Here is a 24,969-nt window from a genome sequence, read left to right as displayed (position 1 = left end):
GGGAAGATGGTCGCTGAGAATGGTAAGGAGACCGCCCTCTTACGCCAGAGTGGCAAGGAAGCACAACGGAGATAAGCTGACTTATGCAGTCATCAATATCGGCAGTGCATCCGGTAGGATTCCCCCAGATTATCGGTCCCAAGTGGAGGCTCTGGTTAACGGTCGGATTTTCGAACTTGTGTGGCACTTTGTAAGGGTCGACCCATACAAATGATGACCTGCCTATACTCGCAGGTCATCATTTGTATGGGTGGACCCTCTACAAAGTGCCACAGGGGGGTTTCTTTACGCTGCGTTTTGCGTCGGCGAAATGTATTGATAACGTCAAACAGCTAGTGAGAGGGAAATTGGGCAAATGGTTCTGGATATCAATAACATGTTTTATTTCTGTGAAAGTTTGATGCCATTATGTATGGAACTCGATATCTTTTGTTTGACCACAACGGGCACGCTTGCAGAAGTCCAGACGCTGAACCCAATTTTCGACAATTTTCAAGAATAAATCGGCCGATACTGCTGCAATTTCCGTTCGATACTCGTACAAAGATCATCAATCGCCGCTGGCTTGTTGGCACAGACCATAGACTTGACGTAGTCCCACAGAAAATAGTCTAACGGCGTCAAATCGCACGACCGAGGTGGCCAATCGACGGGACAACTTCATGAGATAACACGTTCTCCATACTTGGTTTCCAATAAATTGATTGTGACATTCGGCGCCGTCCCAAGCACAGTAACGTGCCGGTCTTGCTAATCACGGAAGAAGTACGTCCCAATGACGCCATCGGCCCATAAACCGCACCAAACCGTAATTTTTTCGGGATGCAATGATGACTCGTGGAGTACTTGTAGGTTGCTATCTGATCAATCACGCATATTTTGCTTATTGAGGCATCCATTCAGCCAGAAATGAGCCTCATCGCTGAAGCTCTTAACGTTGAGGCCACTGACTCCGAATTTCGGTTGTAAATTTAAAAAATTTCGACGCGTTGGCTCGTATATCTTTCCACCATGAAATGGCAAAACTTACTGAAGAGAAATGTCAAAAGAGCGGCAAAAATATGGTGTCGTTTGCTGTCCCTATCGGTCTAGTTTTGTAGCGTTCCTGAAAAAATCCTGTAGTTCGATGTGGATTGAGATTTTGAGCACAATCAGACGTCGAATTTTTATTTTCCTTCCGATTGTTTAACCCTCAATCTCCATTTTATTAAGTCGATCCCATGGAAGTGGGTTGGTTTTCTGTACACAGCCCCTTTTTTCTGCCAGTTCCTATCATTTTTGGCGCATTCACTTCCCCGTCAATAATGTCCAATCGATTTTTATTTGAGCTATATTCAAATAAGAATAGATAAGGCCCATTTTTTGTGCTCCAATCTTATGATGGTGCGTATAATAAATGTTGTTAAAACAAAACTTAAAATGCGTGTGTCTCCTGAAATACAGGTTCAATTGAGAATAGTCGTCGAGTATTTCGATGTTAAGCAACATTTTCAGTGGCCATTAGCATTCGTTTTTCTTTGTGTTTTTTCGTTCGATTGGCACTCCAGCTCCATAGTTTTGGCTTACATCCCATGAATATGAGGTGAGTTTCTGAACGCATCAAATTGTTCTGCTAGTTCCTTTTAATTTTAGCTGACCTCCGTCCTCGAATACAAATATGAATCAATACGGCCCATTTGCTGTTCTCCAATCTAATGGCGATGGGTGTAAAAATCGTATTTTGAAAACTTAAAATGCATGTAACTCCTTAAATAAAGATTCAAGAAAATCAGGTATACGCCGTTTACCCAGCAAAATAATTTACTGCCATGAGTATTTCTATGTCGAACTAGATTTTGTGCGGCTATCGTTATTTTCTTTCCTTGAATAGCACTCAAGCTCCATGTTTTGTTATAGTTCTTTTCGGGCAGTTTCCATTCAGTTGGGCGCCCGGCATTTTTTACCAAATGTTCCAAGTTGGTTTTAATCGAACTTGGTTAGCCTATCGCTCAACATTTCTCTCGAAATAATTTTTCAAAGTATAATTTGTTTGCATTTTTTTTTAATTTCTTAAATATTTTTAACCATTTTTTTTTTGTGAAATTTCTCAAACTGCATAAAAGTCAAACCCTTCCTCATACACATTCATCACTGATACGTTAATAGCTTGTCCAATTATTTGAAAAGCACCTATCATTTTAATCTGGCTATCATATCATCCAACACCAACAGGCACCACCCTTGAGAGCAGAAATATTCCACATAACAAGACACTAATCCATCACAGCACACCGGTTATTAATACCTTTTGGGTAAACAATGCTTCTGACATTCACATAAATGGAGGGAATGATAAACGGCATGGCGACGTTGCTGCAAATGAAGGCACCTACAGCGTCACCGAACCATAGAAAAAATGAAAATGACACTTGTCGCCGCGAGATGCCAACAAGACAGTCAACTTTCATTCATACGCCCTATTATGTGTGTGTGAGTGTGCAAAACAATGGTATTGTGATGACATCATAGAACTTTAACAACAATTGCAAGGATATTTTCTTAGCTAACTCAAATTCAACCATAAGGACAAAAGGCCTTGATGTTTACGTTTCAGAAAATTGCAATTGCCATACCTCACTTTTACGATTTAAGTCAGCTTTTCATTTCCATCCATTGACAAAGCTGTTTTAGGCTGTTATTGCATGTTTCAAGGACATTAACGAGCCGTAGTTTCTGAAGTTTTTTTGACCTTTGACCATTGTTATGACAAGAACAATAATATCGTGGTAAATTGTTGGTTGTAAGCCAAAATATACAAGAAAACAAAACCCGCATGTTTTTCTAAATGCCTCAATTAATAAAGTCCTTGTTTGGTATTTCTTTTCTTCTCATTGCAGTGAGTAAAATTTAACGTTACGAAAATGCCGAATACCGGTGGTGGAGGCTACGAAGAAGTAGCCGCCGCTAGACGTGGTCGTTTTCGTGTCACCTCAACTCCGCAAGGACCACCAGAAACAACATTGGGAAGATTTCGTCTAATGCCAACATGTGAGTATACAAAGCAACACGCAAAGTTATAAAAAGAAGCAGCATTGAAAGCAAGAATAGCCTAAATTAAAAGTTAAAAAATACGGAAAAATTAAAACAAAAAATCAACGAATAATGTAAGAAGAAACTTACAATGTCTGTTAAGGAGTTATCCTTAAAACAAGTGTCTAAGCAGCAAACTTAAAAAAAGTGAACCATAAATTAGATAACCAACAAGGAAAAAATTTGCAAATTTCGATCGATTCGAATATTGGCTACCCATTACAGATTCGAATTAAATGAGGTTTTTATGGGCTTAAGAGCTCAGATCGGAGCATAGGTTTATGTGGGCCTTAGCCATTTAAAGTCTTTAGTAATTATAACAAATTACACAAAAAAGTGATTTCATTCATACTAAGGTTGTGTGTAGAAATTTTCTATTTTCAAAACTTAAAATGCCTGTAACTGTAACTAAAATGTTAGTTTGGTATGATCGAAAATTTCTTACGAGAATTTTTGGTTCCATTCGTTTGAACCAAGGCTGCGGAGTCTGATCCTCGGTTCCGACCCCTGTGGAGTCTGATAGTCGACTCCGAAAATTATTTTGGTATGCCCGAAAATTTCTTACGAGAATTTTTGGTTCCATTCGTTTGAACCAAGGCTGCGGAGTCTGATCCTCGAATCCGACCCCTAAGTCAAAACATTATGCCGGAATCGGAGAGCGGTTCGGAGTCGGTGCAAGCGAGCAAAATTCCCAACCGTACTTCGATAGCGGCCTGATTCCGACCTCAAAACCTCGACTCCCTGGTTTGAGCTACATCGCAATTTAGACAGAAGGATAAACGCACATGGCTACGTCGCTATAAAATGTCCAGGGGATCAAGAATATATATTCTTTATGTAACATCTTTATTTTGAAGTATTACAAAGCGAATGATGAAATTAACAATTTCCCAATCTAAAAAATACACAAAAAACTTAAAATGTCTGTAACTCCTTAATTATAGGACTTGATTACCAGATATGAACTAAATGCTGTCTATGCAGCAAAAAATATTATTGTGAGACTCACAATAATGAAGAGGGTACCTTTATAGGGAATGATGAGATAAACATTCATCATCCCATGGTAGTGGCTATAAAACATATTTAAAAAACTTAAAATGCTTGGAACTTCCTAAATATCTAGAAAAGCAAATATGTTTCATAACTTCACTACAGCATTTATTGATGTAATGAGAAGTATCTACTGGAATTCAATCGGATGAGTGTTCCCGCTAGGCTCTAGGAAGATTAATACACACAGGTAGGCAATATAATCGAATATTACCGCAATAGCGGATGACAGTTTTCTTTCGGTATTTCGTCAGTTGAGTATCCCCGTTTTAGTGTCGAGCTGCGAAAACCAAAAATATTTTATGATATGGTCATCCCCTTAATGCTTTCATACAAAACACATTTCCAGAATTCTTGATTTAGGTCAATATCGGATAGAACATTAAGCAAAAATGGAGAAATTTTTGCCATATCCAACTTTTATCTCAGTGATAAGTTAGCTTTTCTAATGATGTATCCAAACGGGGTGCCCCTGGACAATACCTCTTTGTAGAAAGGATTTAAGGCGCTGTGATGACTAATAGCAAACAGACTACGTACGTAGAAAGTCTTACCGGAGACTTAAAACTGGTGCCTACGTAGGAATTCAGATGGGAGACTTAAAACTGGCGCCACGGAGGTCCAGTCCCCTGAGACTTTAGTACCAGCCTGTAAATGGTGAGGCCCCTTCGGGAGCAAAGTGGTGGCGGTGGTTTATATCCAAATTGCCGGTAAGCAGTGCTCATTGTGGAGTTGCGTTTTAAACCCGGTGCCGTGAGCCATATGTAGATAGGAAGGAGTTTTGGTGCTCCGCTCCTAACCAAAAAGGTGAACCAGTTTAAATACAAGGCATTATATTGGTACTCATATGCGGGTTACTGAATATGACTGCGTTGTTAGACGCATGTATTCACACCTGGGCCTCGCAGTTTCGTTATAGCAGGTATCTAAGGCGACATTCGTTTACCTACGTAGGATATCTAAAAGCTTAACTAGTGCCTCAGACAAAGGGGTCTTCTAGCGACGCCTTTTTCTTTTAAGAATAGGAAGTTTCATTCACTATGACTGCGTTATTGAAAAGTTTATATGTGAGAAGTTGGAATGCTCATGGAGATTTATTTTTTTCCATAAAATGACTCTTACTGCAGTTGTGATCTAGTTGATGGCACCTACTGTTCAATATTCTGTGATATCTAGAATATAGTTACTCTATCCATCATAGCCGCACCGAAAATAACGATACCATTAGATCCACTGAATGTTATTCTACACTTAACTTTTTGAACTTTGATGTGCCACGATTACTGCAATGACCAGTGATTGTCTTTCGGAAACTCTAACCTATATGACATGCATTTCCGTCGTATAATACATATGTCGAAAACGTTTGAGGTCGAATCCTAGTGCAAATACCAAAAACATTTTCAACCCTTACTAATGCTGGGGGCGTTTGTGCTGCTCCGCAAGGCGGACTATGCTTAATACTATAATATTCCCCAATGCAGCTGCAATACGAAGTATTAAACATAAGGAGATTTTTTGAATAGCCAGCTACCAAAGTACCCAACTGAAAAATATTATTCGTGATTTTTGTCCAGAACACTTTTATGAACGCAGGCATGACAAATTCACCTAAACCCACAGCTTATTAAAAACAGCATGAAGTAAAAATTTCATTGCAATTTTCGGTAAGAACCTTAAAATCCCTAAAAAGGGGTCAAATTGTGAAAAATCTTAGATCGTGGCCACTCGTAAAAACATCATTGTTTAATAGTTCCTAGAGGTTGAAAAATATTTCTAATATTTCTCAGGTAATTTGTTTTTACTGTTCTCTCTTGGAAATTTTTTGCTGTGTGCTGCTTTTGTCGGTTGGTGCTGTTGACGGCTGGTACTGACATGGTTTGGATTCTCATGGGTACGAGCTAATTTTTGACGGGCGATAGAGTTGGGCCTACCTGTTTTTGGCTTGGATGATTTGGTCAATGGGTTAATCTTTTTTTGCACGGTGAACTGTCGTGGATGCAACATGGTGCGGTGCTGAAATTCAAACATTTGGCACGTTGCGGGTGACTCACAGTTTTCGATGGTGTGGCTTTCCGCAAGATAATTGCACTAGTTATGTAGCCATACGGCCACCCATCTGCCCTCCACCGTCATGTAAGCAACTTTAGAGGGTACCCGATTTTCTGATATTTAATTCTGTATAATTTAAAGTAAGACGTTCTATCAAACAATCATGTAGATACCAAAGCATTTCATGGATACACTGTTTTCAAGCACTATTTTAAGATTGTGATTGAGGCTCACTTGCTCACGTTTAAGCATTTTGCTACCGTTTTTTAACAAATCGAAGAAGTCTTGGACTCTTGCAACTCTTACATACGCAATACTTATATTCTAAACGGAACCAGAGTAAGTCTTACCTTCTCTCCCGAATCACCAGTGAGCGATTAGCTTCATTAATACTACCAGATCGGTGACCTTACTATAAGGAAACGTGGTTCTTCACTATTAGCACTTCTGAAAACCTTTGATGCACTATTATTTCCATCGACTTGCGAACTGGTAATGTATTGCCGTTAGTCTTTGACAACATTTTGGTATGGAGATGTTTTGAGAAGTAGGAGAAGAGTGAGCGAGCCTTTAAAAAAGTGTTCAAAAAGGGGAGTTGGCATTGTGCGGTCGTTCGGATCCTCAGAGAAAGGGAAAGTTTCGAGCCTGGCTCTAGATGTACGGCTTTGGTAGGGAAGCCCATAAAGAATCAATGGCTACAGATTCGAACATTTTTCGAGTTGACGTCCTAAATGGCAAGCAAAGTCAAAAATTAAAAAAATAATATGTCGGCTGATCGCTTGACACAACCTTATTAAGTGAATCCTGTGAAAATTTTAACCAACTCAAAAATGTGAGTAGCCAGGATTCACTATTAGAATGTTGCGTCACATGTAGAAAACCAAAAGTGGAAAGGCGCTATGGATATTAAGGATGTCTAAATGTGTCGCTTGACACAAATAGGAGAAAGCGTTAAGCTTAGTAGTGACTTCATTCGCACGAAAATTGTCTATTAATTGATTGCGAAATATGCTACGTAACACAAACAAAAATACAACAAAGGCAACTACATTGACGCAGAGCTGTTTGTGACCTATTTCGTGAGCATTAATTCCATTGATATTAATTGAAGCAACATTTTTACTAACGCAGCGACATGCCTCATGTATTTTGCTCATTATTTCGGTACCACTTCTACGGATTGTGTTCGCATCTTCTTCGCCACCATTTTTTATAATGAGTTTTGACAGTTGTTCCGGCGAAAAGTAGAAGTCAGTACTAGGCTTAAACCAAAAATTAATATAAACAAAGGAAACGAGAACTATCAAAAATGTAATGACGTCTGATTGCTTTCCGTAACCTTATTTAGTGAATCCTGATGAGTAGCCTATCGAATTACCCTTTAATTAACCAGGTTAATAATAAGATTTGTCTGATGTAAATTGATGGGACTCGACTCTTTGTAGGGAAAAGAAAATCTTATATAAAATCAATTTACTCTTAATAATTTGTTCTACGTTAAAAATGTCGAATGGAAAACTTAAAATGCTTGTAACTCCTTAATACTCCTTCTCCATTAAAACCAAATGAGCATAAAGTTGGAAGAACAAATTTTCGGATTGTTCCTTTCAAATTTGAACGGCAGATCAGTTTTGTCAGTATTTCATGTTCTAAACCCGATCCTAATGCGCTTCTTAGGATTTGTTTAGGAGTCCCATTGGTTTTGTTTTTTTTTTCCATGAATGTTTTTTTTAAGAAAATTACACATTTTTATTGATGTTATGTTGCTTTCAATGCTACGTATATACCTTTCTATTCTTCTTATAAATCACATGATTTATTATTTCCCATTTTGTGTTTATATTTCAGCAAATTATGGCACCATATCGCCCATTCTGCAAAGAGGTCGTTTTGCTGTCATACCCGAGGAGCCACATGGCTCACCGGCCCAGGGTACACCGCCAGCACAACGATCTCGTAGATCACCATCGCCAGAATGGGATTTTGATATAGAACAGGTAAGTTGAACAAACTATTTCCTTTCATAATAAGCTAAGACATACATTTTCAATATGGGACGACTTTCCAGGTTATAGTTATGGGCAATTTTGCATTCATTAGACCATAAACTATTTTGACGTTTTTGAGAATCTTCTGGGAAAATGTCCAATTAATGATTTATAATAAGACATTAAAAATTGTTTCTTTTAATACCTATTTCATTTAAATTACTTTGCATTCAACCAACCATTATGGGGTGTTTATTTTTGTGTTCATTTGCATAGTTTTCATATTTACTTTTAATGTAAATATCAAATTATTGGCATAGAGCCCATTCAGATGGCACATTACATTAGTGTATATGAGACATCTCGAAATAATAGACCAGACATTCTTAGTGAGACAGTTTTGCCATTTATTAAAAAAAAATTTATATAAAAATGATACAGTTATTAAATGTGCTATCTATTAGTAGCGTAAAACAAAAAGTGGAAAGGCTCCCTAGTATATACAAAAAATCACGAACTAAATATGGTCATAGAAGGTTACGTCACTTTCCGAAAACAAAAAATTAAAGAGGTTCCATCAAAATGTGCCGATTGGCTACTTCTAAAATTTCCATGAACATTCCATTAAGGAACAGGGGATACTAATTCCATTAACGAACAGGGGATATGCCGATTGGAAAAGCATTAAGACTGACTGTAAACAAAGAACAAGTTGACAACCTCAATAATAAATACTGTCAAATATTCAAAAAGTTCTGTGGACTGACCGCTTGGGGAATTCAATGAACCCACATACAATTTATTGAATTTTTAACAGTTCACTTCGTGGAGGATGTAAATTTCATCTTTGATTTAATTTTTTGTTTACTTTGGGTCCCATATTTGTGGCATTTTTAATAGTCACATTTTGACATTCTTACTGTTCACTTTTGGTTTTCTGCAAGTGGCGAACCTTCTATTATTGAGCCATGTACGTCGCCATAGACAGCGATATTCAAATGACCCATGGTACAAGTAAGAGGTAGTGTCATTACAACAACATCAGCAAAACTCTACCCCCAACGAAACTACTTGAATGGCAAATGCCATAACTTAAAATGTCAAAGTAGTTTTAGAAATCAATTTTTTATAACTTATCTTCCTCAAATGTATTTTATATTTGCATTTTTTATCATTATAAAACTGTTTTGTGGAAAGTCGGTTCAAAGAAAACATCGTTTTAAGATTTTAGAAATAAATCACACCTGTGTTAACAAGCATTTAACATTTAGAGTTGTTGCAAAATCAAAACAAAAATGAAAAAATTGTACTCATTTGTTTGTACTCATCTATTAAGTGAATCCTGCAAATTGCACATCTTCCGTGGATTGACTTGCTTCTTCCAGGTTCAAGACACAGTTTTCCTTTAAATGTGTTTAGTAGCTTAATTATAAAAAATTGTTTCTTAGGTAGTCAGTTCAAATTTTGGTTGCCATAAGAAATTTTCGGTTTGATTTGTGTTACAGTGTGGCATTGAAATCGTCGGATATATTTTTTTGTTTTGTTTTTTGCAATAAAACTTTAACTTTGATCGTTTTTTGAACAATGTATTGAATTTATTTCTACATAATAACGTTTAATCCTTAAAATACGTACTTTATCAGCAAAAAAGTGTGACAGATTGGGTAAAAGAATGCATAGTTTTTTGTCACGAACTTGCCTTAAGGTACATAGTGGGGCTCATATCGAAAACTATAATACTGACTGCCATTGTATGAAAGTTCATCTTTTTAAATTCTTTTCCACTTGGGTACTTCTCTTTTTCTACCAATTTCCTTTATATATTTATGTTAATTTTAATCTACATATCTCATGCAACAGATGGCACACTTACCACACTTTGTTGTCGTCGTCGTTTATTTCTATCTAATCGTTATCCCCGGATTATCTCGATGTTTATTATCTATCTCTACGCACAAGTTAATTTTCACAGGCATAAACAGAACACACACACGTACAGTTTCACATCAAATCAACGGCGTTCCTCTCTTTGACGGTCTTTACACAGAGTTCTCGTGCGTAGCCCGTCAAAGTCAGTTTACCAAGCAAAACAGCTGATAGACCGTTACGCATCGGTTGAATGCTTAGAGTTGCCAATAAGCTTTTTATTGCTATATACCATTGCTTTCGTTGGGAGACATGGGTGGGTTGAATTTATAGTAAACAATTTCAACAGAATTCAAAAAATGCGTTAAAAAATTAATTTTTGTATTAACTTAAATTATAATAAACAAGTAAAAACGTGGCAAATATCTTGGGTACACTCCACCATGGAAAAAATAGTTACATATAGCTTAGTGTGTATCTGGATCAGTTTGAAAAAATCAAATAGGGCGGTGAACACCCCTTCCAGTGCCTGAAGAAGTTATATGGGGAGATCAATTTTTATAGGGGAGATATTAACGTGGTAATAAGAGGCATTAAAGTGCTTTATGTACCAATTTTCATCTAAATCGCAAAAAAATTTAATCGTATTGAGACTTACGAACTCAAATGGTGGAATCGGTTTACATAGATGAGACGTTATGTTTTTATGAATCTATTTGGTGTGGGTTTTGGAAGTCATAAACCTACTTCAAATACAAAATTTCAGCCTAATCGAATAAAAATTGAGGCTACTGGAACTGCAGTCACCGACAATTCAGCGGTGTGGAGCGGAGTCGAAGAACCACTCCATGTGGAAGATATATCCAAATTTGAACCCATATGGCCCATATGCAATCACCAATGACTTACATCAATGTGAAGTATCGGTGCAAAATTTCAAGTGTCTAACTTTATTTGTTATCTACCGTGATTTCGACAAACGGAGCGACGGACACAGAATCTTTGCCAGACTAACGAGAATGCTCCCTTAACCGCTGATGTAGTTTCAGATGGCATTGTCCTTAGTGTAACGATGCAAACATAATCCATCTTTTGGTCCATAATCCGGCTGAAATTAAACAATAGGCAGATTTTTGAAGTGCCCTCCAGCAGATCAAAATACTAAAAGCCTTAAAGGTCTGACATCTGCAGTACACAACAAGTAAATGATACGCGATTTCCAATTCGAACCTAGGCGTTAAGTACGTATGTCAGACTCGCGTGAAAAGATTTCGTATGGCAGAATATATCTTCCTTAGCTGGGGATACAGATTCTCGCACACAGCTTCTAATTCAACAGATTTTACGTTATTTGCGTCTGGTGATTTAAATATGTTGGAACTTTCGATCACATAAGGAATTCTTGACTCAGAGACCATCTCCTCGACAGTACGCAACGAATGCCTATCAGTGAGGACCTTTTTCGGTGCTAAGTAGTCAGTTAAAGAGTTTCCCGTGAAGTGTGTTTTCAGAATTAGTCTGTCTATTCCGTTAGGATTCATTAGTAAAAGGTTGCATCTCTTGCCGAAAATAAAACGTGAACAACTGTTAACAGCCGGCCAGGTTTGACGGTATTAAGATGTCACATTTTTGTTTCCATTCTTTTTGTTGTTGTCTTCTTTCTCTCATATTCTCTGCTCATTTACGCACACGTATACACAAACGCATATAAATTTGTTTGTGTGTTCTGGCAAAACGTCATCAGCTTGATGGTGAGATGGCGGATTGCTCCATATGATTTCTGGTACAAATGAGTTTAATTGTTTTGCCATGCGTCAAGAGGTTTCCACGAGCCTGACGTTAGTCCATATGATTTGTGGTTGTGGTACAAATGAGTTTAATTGTTTTGCCATGCGTCGAGAGGTTTCCACGAGCCCGACGTTAGTCGTATAGAAACCCCAGTCGTGTGGTGGCTTTATGGATTTTGTCTTAAGCTGAGTATTCTGTTCAGCTTTTCAAACGGAATGCAGTCAAACTCCATATAAAAAATAACCTTGTCTGAAAATGGGCGGAAAAGTAATACTCTGTTTATAGTGAGGAAAATGGCAAAAAACTATTATAGTGGCAACACTTGAAACCATTGCCGGCATCATTTTTGTTGGTTCGATGGTTCGATTTTCTTTATTTATTTGAGAAAAAATATATAAAATGGAGAAAACAATAAGTGTAGATAAAAAACGTGTTGTGGTGTGGAAATAAAAACATTTGATTGTTGTCAAATTCCGCTCGCGGAACAATTACAAATTTCAGAGGCTATTCCGAAAGCAGAATAGAATACCAACCTTTATTTAAAAAGTCTTCTGCAAATCATTGTAAGACCAAAACGCGGGCCACCATGGCGGTCTGTTCGGTCCTAGAACATGCATACAGGTTCTTCAGAACATGCAGGTTCTTCACAACCGCCTTGACCACTATATTAGAAGTCGTCCACATATTTTTCTCCATTTAAACCAATAAAACATACAAAAATGATGTCGGCAATAGATTCTGTTACCATATCAATTTTTTTTGTCATTTTCCTCACTATAAGCAAACGTTTTTTTATATGGAGTTTCGCTTGAAAAGCTGAACAGAATACACAGCTTATTCCATTAAATAAGTAAAGTACTACTTTCCGCCTATTTTTGCCAAAATTTTTTTATTTAGAGTTTCGCTTGAAAAGTTGAACAGAATACACAGCTTATTCCATTAAATAATTTTGTGTTTATTCCATAAAATATAGTTGTTTGCTGGCTTTACCTTTATTACCCGTTCACACATTCCCATCATCCAACTTAGTTGGCAACTCTACCCAAATTTGCTCTTCATTTCTTTGCTGCTTCAACCAACATCCCAACATGCGATTGTTGTTGAAGGCTGTGGGGTGGAGTTGTAGGGTGGTGTTTACTTATGTTTTTACTTCTATTCGCGAACATGCTTTTCTGTCTTGTTTTTATTTTCTTCTTCCTGAAATTTGTACATTATCATCTTCATTATCAACATAATCGACATCTCGGCATTTTACCATTAACTTTCGTCGGTTTTGTTGATATAAGCGAACGATGACAGTTGTGAATGGTGGAAACAAACCGAATGTAAACAATGCGAATTGGAATGTTATGGTTTTTTGGAACACGTGCCAACAGCAATTTTATTGTACACAGGAATGGTTTGGCATTTTCGATATGGAAAAAAGAACAAAAAATGAGTTTGTTTATGGGTTTATGGATCAGCATGAGCGAGCTTACAATCAGTGTGGCCAGATTATGAGGTTTTGGTGTTATTAATATGGGGATTAAATATTTTATTAAGTATAAAAAAAATTTTGACTGTTTAAATGCTTAACGGAGTTTGAAACTAATTTTGAAAAAGCAAAGTCTGGAAACAATTTCTGTCACAACATAAAATATTGTTTACACTGATCATTAAAACCTAAAGTGAACCATAATTCCGAATTTAATGAGCAGTGTAAAGTGGCTTTTTCGTGACTAGGCGGCTGCGACAGGCCATATCTAAAGGGTGATTTTTTTGAGGTTAGGATTTTCATGCATTAGTATTTGACAGATCACGTGGGATTTCAGACATGGTGTCAAAGAGAAAGATGCTCAGTATGCTTTGACATTTCATCATGAATAGACTTATTAACGAGCAACGCTTGCAAATCATTGAATTTTATTACCAAAATCAGTGTTCGGTTCGAAATGTGTTCATTCACCGTAACGTTGCGTCCAACAGCATCTTTGAAAAAATACGGTCCAATGATTCCACCAGCGTACAAACCACACCAAACAGTGCATTTTTCGGGATGCATGGGCAGTTCTTGAACGGCTTCTGGTTGCTCTTCACTCCAAATGCGGCAATTTTGCTTATTTACGTAGCCATTCAACCAGAAATGAGCCTCATCGCTGAACAAAATTTGTCAAAATTTGAACACATTTCGAACCGAACACTGATTTTGGTAATAAAATTCAATGATTTGCAAGCGTTGCTCGTTAGTAAGTCTATTCATGATGAAATGTCAAAGCATACTGAGCATCTTTCTCTTTGACACCATGTCTGAAATCCCACGTGATCTGTCAAATACTAATGCATGAAAATCCTAACCTCAAAAAAATCACTCTTTACAAATCTAACCATACCATTCCAAAAACAGATCGAACTACAGAAACACTCCACACTCTAGTAGAGGACACGTGCACTCGAACTAAAGCTCCTTCCGCAGAAATTTTAACTGGCACAAGAATCTTTTGGGCGATCAAAAGTTTCGAAATACTTCGCCAGGACGAGATACTATCTTATGTCATTCAGGCCGTTGGTAATAGAGAGAAGGTCCTTTTTCATTAAAAAAAAAAATAAAACAGAAAAACCATACATATGACGGAAAAGACCGTGTTCGAACACCAGGCCGGGAACACCAGAACACATTTTCATCGTTGGTATTCCCCTCACTAATGCTGGCTACATTATTGAGGCATGTAATCATAAAAACTTTTCAACTCAGTGACAAGCCTTTTGGATTAGGCTATGGGCATTCCTTATCTTAGAAATTCATATCGGGCCGTACAAATTGAACCTCTCCTATTTCTAATTAAGTTTTTGTGGATTAGAGACCGCCGTGTAGCAGAAGTTAGCAAGTCCATTTGAGACTCTGAACGCCTGAGTTCTAATTTGGGCGAGAACGTCTGAACAATTTTTCAGCTGTAATAAACCCCTGACTAATTCTGACAACATTTGTGAGGTATTCAGCCACGCAATACTTCTCTTCAAAGAGATATCGCTTAGCAGTATGTCGTTCGAACTCGGCTGATTAGTGTACCACGTTTTGACCAGTTAGCTTAACTGGTCAAAATGTGGATCTCTCGACGATGTGGAGGCCTCCGTAGCGCAGAGGTTAGCATGTCCGTATATGACCCTGAACGCCTGGATTCCAATTCTGGCGAGACCATCATAAAATTTTCAGCGGTGATTATTCCCTCCTTATGCTTGCAACATTTGTGAGGTACTATGCCATATAAAAACTACTTCTCTAAAAAGGTGTCTCGCTGCGGCACGCCGGCTATAAAAAGGAGGCCCCTTATCAATGAGCTTAAAAACTTGAATCGGACTGCACTCATTAATATGGGAGTTGAATTTTAAATGCTTCCTGAAATCATGTAAACATTGCACTATCTACTGTTTCCTTATCTCTTGTTTTATTTTCAAAGGTAAGATTTTTGTTTCCCATTTAGGAATTCTGATCTATGATCACGTGGAAATCCAAACAATCTGGTAACAATATAATGACGTTTGTAAGCTCTCTGGAGCTTAATAGGCCTTTTTAACAAGTATATGTGTTCCCGGTCTCTTACTATCTCTCTCTCTCTCTATTCTCGTTTCATTCTCTGAGAACAATAGCGTTTTTTTACTACACAATTACATAAATGCTCACATATACACTCAAAACAATTAGTGAAAAAATACAAATGTCCCACTGACAAAAGGCAACAAACAAAACAAGATACGTAGGAAACTATTAACAAAAATGTACCACCTACTATGGGAGCAAAAGGTGAATCTTCTTTTTCCCTATTCCATCAAAACATAAATGATAACAACAACACATACTCGACAATGGCTACACTTCTGACGTTGAACAGTGGCAACATTGTTACCCCACCACCAACAAGCACATCACACCACACCACCCTTTTGTTATTGTTGTGCTGTCTGTGCCGTTGTTGGTACTCCACCACACTACGCCATATCAAGCGCGATGTGAGCGAGAGTGCGTTTTATTTATTCGTATGTGTGATAAAGCAACAACAATAGAAACAAAAAGAAATATAATAATAATCACTACACAACAACACACCAGCAGTAGCAGCAACTACATAAGAAACGAAGTAAGAAAAGAAAACATTTTGGAATTGGTAAATTGCAGTCTCAGTTAGTATTTCGTAAACTGTTGAGGCATTTGTACGTGTTTTCTCATACTTTTTTTTGTTTCGTTCCCGCCGCGCCGCCGTCATCATCTGTCAGTCGTCAGTCATTCATTGTTGTTGTGCCGTTAGCCGCCGTACTCATCGTCGTCGTTGTTCCTCATAATTATCGTTGTGGGTTCTCCCACCCCGACAAAAGGAATAAAAAAAATTTACTTCATTCTGTTGATAATAACCCTTTTTCGGGGTTATTTTCCCGTGTTTTTCCTTGCAAGAGCAACAGGTGTTTGTGTTATATGTTATTGGTGTAGAAGTCTACCCATAACTTGTAAAGCTGCGCGCGGCGTTATCATAAAACGTGCAACGTTGAAATAAGTAAGGCATAAAAGTGAACACCAATGGTATTGAGAAGAAAATAAAAGTTAAAAAAGTGATTGTGTAAATAAAAAATTACTCTGCACTGTACAGAGTTTATAGTGAAACATGTTTCTAAGAGAATTCTATTTGAATGTTGGTTTTTTGAAGAAAATCTTTAGATTCTTGGAATATTTGTTTTCTTTTTGTGTGAAAGCTGGGATTTACATCAGCCACTACTACTTCACCACCCCCCTTTCGTCCATTTGTGTTTTGAAAAACAGTCGCAGTAGCGGCAACCGCAGCAGCGCTGGCTGGAACAAAGTAACTACAACAACAATAGCTCTGGGGTGGTGGTGGTATGTGTTGGCAAAATACAAAAATAAAAAAATCCACCACACAACATCAAACAAACAAACACATAAATCTACTGAGTAGAGTTGTTGTTGCGATCGGTTGTGTGTCAACGATGACAGATTAAAAAAAAAACAAGAAAATTTGTAACAAGAAAAAATATTATCAAGTTTATCAAAAAATAGGGCAATTCACTCCCTAGAGAGGGAAGAAGATTGCATAATATCATGTATATAAAGGAAAGAAACCAGAGATAAACAAAGGGAAAAAGCGAAAAGTTCCAAAAATACTTAAGAAAATAAAAAAACGAAAATTTAAAAGAAAAATCTCAGCGCATAAAAATAACAAAATTGCCGTAAAAAGAAAGAAAACAACAAAAACTCCGATTAAAATAAAGAAATATATATTTATGTCAGTTTATGTGTAAATAAAGGGTTAAAAATAGCAAAATCATTTAAAAAAATTTAAAAACCAGAATCTCTACAGAGAGCATGCTCAATTATTTATGATTGTCCACTCTCTTGTTTAAATAGATCCATGAAAAATGACTATGAAGTCCATATTTCGGGAAGAGACCTGTGGGAATCAACAAAATCCTCTGTTCGTTATTTTAAAGTGGCTATGATTTTTTTTCACAATTTGTTCAACATTTGATGTTCATACAACATTTAATAGATAATTTCGAGAAAATCAAATTTCTTAGAAATTTTTAAACATTAGGAACCTATAAAGTTCTTAGAAATATTTGAGGAAATGAAATTTTCCGACAGAGTTTGGCAAATGTTGTGGTTTAAATGATTTGTATTTAATGAATGAATTCTTCAACCAGAGAAATCTTGTGTTTAAAAAAAAAAATTTAAAATTTTTTTTTTTTTGAAGTATTCAAAATATCTTTTTAAGATTGTATTGTATTGTATTGTAAAAAATTGGGTTAAACAAATTTTAAATATTTTTTTTTAATTTTTTTGTATAGAAATTTCGATTTACAATTACATTTTGACGATATTTGATATTTACAAAACATTTGGTAAAAGTATGTTTTTCATAGAATATTTTTGGAAATTAGATTTTTAGAAAATTTTGTAAAAAGAAATTTTTTGAAAAAATTTCATCAAAAATAAATTTTTGCAGAAAATTTTGTCAATATGAATCTCACAGCAAATTGATTCAAAAAATAGCCTGAAAAAAAAATTGTGAAAAAATTTGGTTTATCAAGAAAATTTGATCTTTATTAAATTTTTATAAAAAGGTCCGACGTCCATTTTCGCTTTTCTTAGAAAATTTTGTCAAAGTTTAATTTTAAAAGAAAATTTTGTAAACATTTGTTTATTAAATAAAATTCTTCAAAAAATCATATTTAAGGAATATTTTTTAAAAATATTTTTTTTAAAGAAATTTTTGTAAAAAAATTTTTCAATTATTTTTTGTTGAGCCCAAGTTCTACTTTTACAGGAAATTTTTTTAAATTCAGATTTTTAGAAAAAACTTTATTTTTATGAACAATTTGGTCGAGATTTGATTTTTATGAACATTTAAACAAAATTTGATATTCAAATTTCCTTGAAAAATTTCCTCTTAATTTGATTTTAAAGAAAAAAAAAATGACCCAAATTTCTTTTTTAAAGAAATTTTCTCAAATTCTGATTTTGTTTTTAAAAGTTTTTAAATTTTTTTTTGAAAATTGTGTCGAGATTTGATTGAAAAAAATATTTAGTCCAAATATTATTTTTATAGAAATTACGTTAAAATTTGATTACTTTTAGTATGCTATGTAAAAAATTTAATTTTTATAGAAATTTGAACAAAATTCGGAATATGATTTTTATGAAAAACTTAAAAAAAGAAAATTATGGGAAAATTTTCTCAAAATTTGGTTTTCAAAGAAAATTTGTCATAAAAATTTTATATAAAAAATATTGTCTATATAACATTTTTTTTTGAAAAAGCTGGGTCGTTTAATTTCGATTTTTTTTTTAGAAAATTTTGACAAAAATTGATTTTTAGAGAAATTATTACCGAAATATGGTTCTTTTAGAAAATTTCGTGCTCTACTTTCAAATACATTTTATATGAGCCCCAAATGAAAAGAAAATTTCGTGCTCTACTTTCAAATACATTTTATATGAGCCCCAAATGGCATGATCGGTAAAAAAAGTTCTGTTTAAGGGTGGGGTCGACCCCAAGGTCTTTGTCCCGAAAATGAGTATCAAAATCCCGAAAATCGATCAATTCCCACACTAAATAAATTTTATGTAATAGAGAGGTATTTTAGGGTGGGGCTGCTCCCCAAACACATAGCTCTTCAATTCGATATCAAATTCGTTTTTTTCTCTCAAGCACCTTTCGTTTGAGCTCTATATTGTCGTGATTGGTCTATATATCAATTTGGCTGGTGTTTGGGCGGACATCGAGGCACCCGATTCCAACAATAGAAATCATGTTTTGTTTTGGTGACTGTGAGAGTGCAAAAAAATTTCGAACGAATCACTGTACCAACCTCCGAGATCTGGTGTCTTCGAAAATTAGGGTAATGAGAAGTGCTTTTTAGGGAAGGGATGGCACCTCAGACATTTCGACACAAATATGGATTTCAAATTCGTGCTCCACTCGCAAATCCCATTAATTTGAGCCCCATATTGCCAGGGTCGATAAATATGAAACGTTTAGAGGGTATTTTAGGGCGGGCACCGGCACTTTGCCGTTGATTTAAGACCCACATTGCCATAGTTGGAAACGAAATTTATTTTAGGGTGTGCTTTAAGGCGTACCCCAAACACTTGCCTCAAAATTTAGATATCAAATTCGTTCCATATTGTCATAATGGGTCAATTAAACTATTTGGCGTAGTTTTAGGAAAAAAATAAGCCATCTAGATTTGAACGCAAATTTTAATGTTATTTTCGTAATCTACCCATAATCCCAAATAACTTTCATTTGAGTCCCATATAGCCATGGTCGGCTAATATGTCCATTTGGGAGTATTAGGGGGTGGGGCGACCTCCCATTGTTTGGACCTAATGTTTTACGTCATATTTGTAAACTACACCCGAATACTTTTCATTTGAACCCGTATCGACATAACCGTCCAATATGTCTATTTGGTCGATTTATGATTTTCAAAAAAAATTTGTTTAAAATGAGATTTCATAAAAAGTTTGGCCAAACCCTTATCCAGGGTCGTCGACGTCTTCATCATTTCTTACTCATAGCCTTGCGATAGTTAAATCCTTAATCGAATGATTTTAACGCCTCTTTGCCATTTGGCACCCTCGAAATCCTTGAAGAACCCATACCCCTCTTGTCCCAGGTTGTCTTATAGAGTTAGGAGCAACATCTGTACGACTATGCATATGTTAACATATGGCAAGGGGCACGGGAGGAATTCTTATTTTCATAAGCAATGGTAGTGCGCCTTTTGCCATTTGGAATATCAAATTCCGTGAAACATTCAACCACCTTTTTCCAATGACATTCTATAGAATTCACAGTTTTTTTCTCTCTAATATACCCAGTCTTCTATGAATTAACAATGTTAAAGTGAGTTTGACTTAAACAATTGTTGACATGCATATGCATACAAAACACAGCTTGCCAATATTTATCACTTTGGTGCATGTGAGCTATTGTGAATGAACAGCTGGACATAAATAGCATATGTCATCTCAGACTTCAATTTCTTTTTATGGCTTGTTGCTTTTTTTATCTTCCACCAGTATTTTATCTTCCACGAAGTTTTAATATGAAATAACTTGGGCGCTAGAATACAGTCTATTCGAATTTCTTTAAGGATTCATTCTTCTCTTTTTTTGTGGGCAACCAGTCTTCCGGGGAAGTTGTTAACTTCATGTCTATCCAAATTCAGTAATGGCCACTAATACAGTTCGAGAGAATTTCATTAAGCCTTGTCACTATCGCAACCTATCAACATAAGGCCTTTTTGTCATTTGGCGACACTAAATTCCGCGATGAATTCCGCTTACGTGAACGAGTAAAATCGTTCGAAATCCCTCTATTGTGAATTATGCATCTCTTTATTGAACGGGAATTTTTAAAATTTAAGAACGTTAATTTTTAAAGCGAGTATTATTTATAAAACTTGAACAACAAATTTATATACAAGTGGTATAATGCAAATGCAAATTTTGCCCATGAACATTCCATTAAGGAACAGGGGCAAACTTCTCACATATCAATGAGTGCAGTCCGATTCCGATTAAGTCCGATTAAGCTCAATGATAAGGGGCCTCCTTTTTATAGCCGAGTCCGAACGGCGTGCCGCAGTGCGACACTTCTTTGGAGAGAAGTTTTACATGGCATAGTACCTCACAAATGTTGCCAGCATTAGGAGGGGAAACCACCGCTGAAAATTTTTTCTGATGGTCTCGCCAGGATTCGAACCCAGGCGTTCAGCGTTATAGGCGGATATGCTAACCTCTGTGCTACGGTGGCCTCCGTGGTATAATACCCTTTAAATACGTTAAAATTACATTCGATACGAAAGCGCACACGATCACGTATGCGATAATTCGGCCCCAGGTCAAGAAAAACTCTTAACGCCGCGTCATAATCTCAACCTATGATCTTGAGGCCTTTTTACCATTGGGCCCCATCGAACTCCGTGATGAACCATGCCTCCTCTTTTCCCAAGATAACTAGTTCTGAGCGGTTATTCTGTTCGGTCTTTGGCTAATCACAGGATTCACAAATATAAGGTTGTGTCACTTGCGAAAACCTAAAGTGGATAGGCACCATGAACATCATTAAGATTGTCAAAATCTGCCTATTGTGAATGATAACAAATGGCAATAAAAATTTTGTACTCGAACAAAATGCAGCAAATTGCACATCCACACATTGTTTTTTCTTATTATTTCACGTGCTTTTAAAATACGGCTTAAAATATCTTAATTTTTTATATATGCTATTATTGATTCAATTTGAATTTGAATGTGAACAAACACACACTGAAACAAGTGAAAAAAACCGTTAACAATAACAACTTCGACAAGCTTAATGACACAAATTCAAAAAATTTTATGTCGTCTGATCGCTTGACTTTAACTTGTTAATTGAATCCTGTGTCAATCATCTCCATGTTCCCCCTATTGCGTTCTTCTTTTTCAATGCTGGGGTGATATTCTCTTCGACCTTTGGTCAAATTTCTACAAAATTAAAAATTGACATGTGTTTTCCTTTCTCTATGTTCGGCGGAATTCACATCCGTCTTTGGTCATATTTCTGTAGATAATTGGCCTTTAGGGACCAACTCCTTCTTTAAATCTGGTAAGCAAATAAAAGAGAACCAAAATAATTTTTGTGTGTGGCAATGAACGCTACAAAACAGCTGTTCAATGTTTACTTCAAAATGGAAGAGAATCACTCACAATGGCATGGGGAGACTGATACCAGCTCGTTGTGTTGTGGAGCAATGATCACCTCACAGTACATATTCAGTATTCTAAAAGAATGTGTGTGAGGGCTAAAGAGAGAGAGAGAGAGATAGAAAGAGTAAAAATAAATAAAAATCTATGGAGAAGAGTTGTGTTTTGTTTTTGTTTGAAAAGAATGACTTTTTTCAACTGAGCTTTTTGTTTTTGTTTTGTTTACCCCATATAACTCAGTGAGCTATGCACAAGGTGAAGAAGAAGGGTGACACCATTGTAAAATTTTCATTTCTTAACAAATAAGGAAAAAATAAAACGTCATGGAATTTTTTTTTTTGTCTAGTGGTTGGCTTCGCTTTGTTTCCTTTTATTTGCAGAAACAAAAGTGTTTTAATTGGAAAGAATGATCTTAATAATAAATTAATGAAAGCATTATTAATACAAATTAATAAAAAAAAAAAACACTTTTGATCCTTCTCCTTGCATGTATGCTGGTCTTTGCCCTCCTTTACTTCTTCCTCATCTTGATGAAGTAATTATCAAACTGTGTAACTTTCTTGAAGTGGTATTTTGTAATAAAAAAAATAATTTTTTATTATTTACGTAAACCATAATTCAAGGCATAATAAAAGTGCAATAAACTTGAAGCAAATGTGTGATTCAATTGTGTAAATGATTTTATTTTATACAAGTACATTTTGTAAAGGGCTTTTATCTTAATTTTTTATGGGAAGGGAACATTTGATCATTTGCGGTTATATAACGGGGTGATCAGTATAGCTGTTGAGAATATTAATTTTCCACAAAAATCTAAGAATAGACTTAAACTAAGCTCCAAATTATAATTTAGTAGAAAAAGTCCAATTTATTTTCATTAAATTTAAGTTTCTACTTTGAATTAATTTCAAAGTTATATTTATTTTTTTGTTCATTTGCTGCATATCGTTTTTTATACTCATAAAATTTTAAGAGTAGTTGGTTACAGTAGGAATGTGTTTACAAAAAATTTAATTATTACTCAATTTAAATTTTTAAATTGAAAATATTTTAACGAAAAATATATTTTTTCGAATATGTTCATGCTTGTGAGCGAAAGTGTATATAGTAGTAGGGTACAGTAGGAATGTGCTTACCAGAAATTTAGTTCAATAGTGATTCCAAATATAAAAATGGACGAATCGTTGGTACAAATGAAATAAATAGGATTTTTTAGTATTGAATTTAGGTCTAAATAGCTCAAAATATAATTTAATATAAGTTTAATGCCAAGAAAATCTGAATACAGATTCAAAGAAAATCTGAATACAGATTCCAAATATAGTTTTCTCTATTATAAATCCATAGTAATGGCATTTAACTTCATTAAATTTTTGTAGATCGATATTAGTAGGTTGGGACATTGGAATGTTCCTATAATATTAATCTATTTATTATAAAATATTTTTAAATACCATTAAAATATTGCAAAAAGATTTTTGACTTGGTTATGAAACTTTAGTATAACATGGCACTAGTAGAAGGGAACATTAGGAACGTAGTTATTAAAAATTGTTCATGCTGTTCATTTACCGCAAATGTTTGTTTTTACTCTTCATAGTGTTCAATAACTGCGTATGGTTTTTTGTTCTGTTAAAATTTTAGGAGAATTTTTATATATTAGTTAGTTATAGTAGGATTGTGGTTACAAAAATTTAATTGTTTACTCAATTTTAGTTTGTAAATTTTAAATATTTCTAGGAAATAGTTATTTTTTTCAAAAATGCACTTGCTATTCGGTTTGAAGAGAAAAGATATGTAATCGTGGGGTACAGTAGGAATGTGATTTTGCAAACTCAGTTGAATCCTGATTTCCTATATAATTTGGCTGTTACATATTCATAAACATTCCTTGTCTTACTTTACTACTTTAAAGTAATTAAATTGAGATTAGTAGTATGGAACAGTAGGAATGTTCCTATAATACTCATCCCTCTGTAATAAAATTTTTAAAAATTTTATTTAAATATTGCAAGCACAATCTGCAGTTGCTCATAAAATTTTCTAGAAGGGGAAAGAAGGAATGTTCCTATAACACTCATCCATTTGTAGTAAAATTTTTGAAGGTAATATTCAAATATTGCAAGGAGAATTTACAGTTGCTCATAAAATTTAGTAGAAGGGGACAGTGGGAATGGAGTTTAAAATTTTGTTTTCTATTTGGGACAGTAGGTATGTTCTTATAACACTCATACATTTGCAATGACATTTTTATACATTCTATTTAAATATTGCAAGGAGAATTTGAAGTTGCTTATAAAATTTAGTAGAAGGAGCAGTAGGAATGAAGTTATTAATTTTTTTACTCTTAAAATTTTAGAAGAATTTTTATGTAGTTCAGGATTTTAGCAATGCAATTTTAAATATTTTTTTGATTCATTCTAAATTCGTAAAAATAAAATGTTACTAAGAAATATGAATTCTTTTTCGAAAATTTCAGTTGTTTGCTTTTGAAATTGTAGAAGAAATTTTATGTAGTAGTTGGGTATATTGGGAATGTGGTGAGCAAATCAGCTGCAGAAGTGTTTATATATATACTTATATCCTTGATTTACTGCATACTCTTTTTTTAAACCCATTACCATAGGATGGGGATGTTTTGTGTTTGCTTGTTCCGTGTATACTTTAAAACGCCTAGACCTATACTCTTGAAATGTAGGCAAATAGTGCAGAATGGTGGTGAAAATATAGTACTACATTTTTTTATATCTAAATATGGGGGCGGATCCTCCCCCTTACGCTAATTAGCAAAAACGCCAGATCTCGGAGATGGGTACGACGATTAAAGAGCAATTTTTTGCACTCTTATAATAAACCTAAACTAAAAATTTGCCATCCAAATTTGGGGTGGAGTAACTGAGGAGCCGCCGCACTCTC

The 24,969-nt window shown here is 35.3% G+C and overlaps 1 protein-coding gene across 6 annotated transcripts in view; it reads left to right on the top strand.

The window, feature by feature from the left end:
* LOC106090612 (5'-AMP-activated protein kinase subunit gamma-1) overlaps nt 1–24,969 on the top strand; it is a 295,359-nt gene that overhangs the window by 21,147 nt on the left and 249,243 nt on the right. For 4 of the 6 annotated variants that reach the window (XM_013256885.2, XM_059362919.1, XM_059362918.1 and 1 more), the window contains exon 1: nt 15,977–16,339. Coding sequence is in view for 2 of the 6 variants with exons in the window: in XM_059362920.1 (XP_059218903.1) it covers nt 2,901–3,027; nt 8,023–8,171 (276 nt within the window). In the remaining 4 variants the exon portion in view is untranslated. Of the gene's footprint in view, nt 1–2,876; nt 3,028–8,022; nt 8,172–15,976; nt 16,340–24,969 lie in introns of those variants that run through there. The other 2 variants (XM_059362920.1, XM_059362921.1) reach the window with 1 other exon arrangement.

This window comes from Stomoxys calcitrans, chromosome 2 (assembly GCF_963082655.1).
Source record: "Stomoxys calcitrans chromosome 2, idStoCalc2.1, whole genome shotgun sequence".
Taxonomy (NCBI): domain Eukaryota; kingdom Metazoa; phylum Arthropoda; class Insecta; order Diptera; family Muscidae; genus Stomoxys; species Stomoxys calcitrans.
This window is presented reverse-complemented; position numbering and strand designations above follow the sequence as displayed.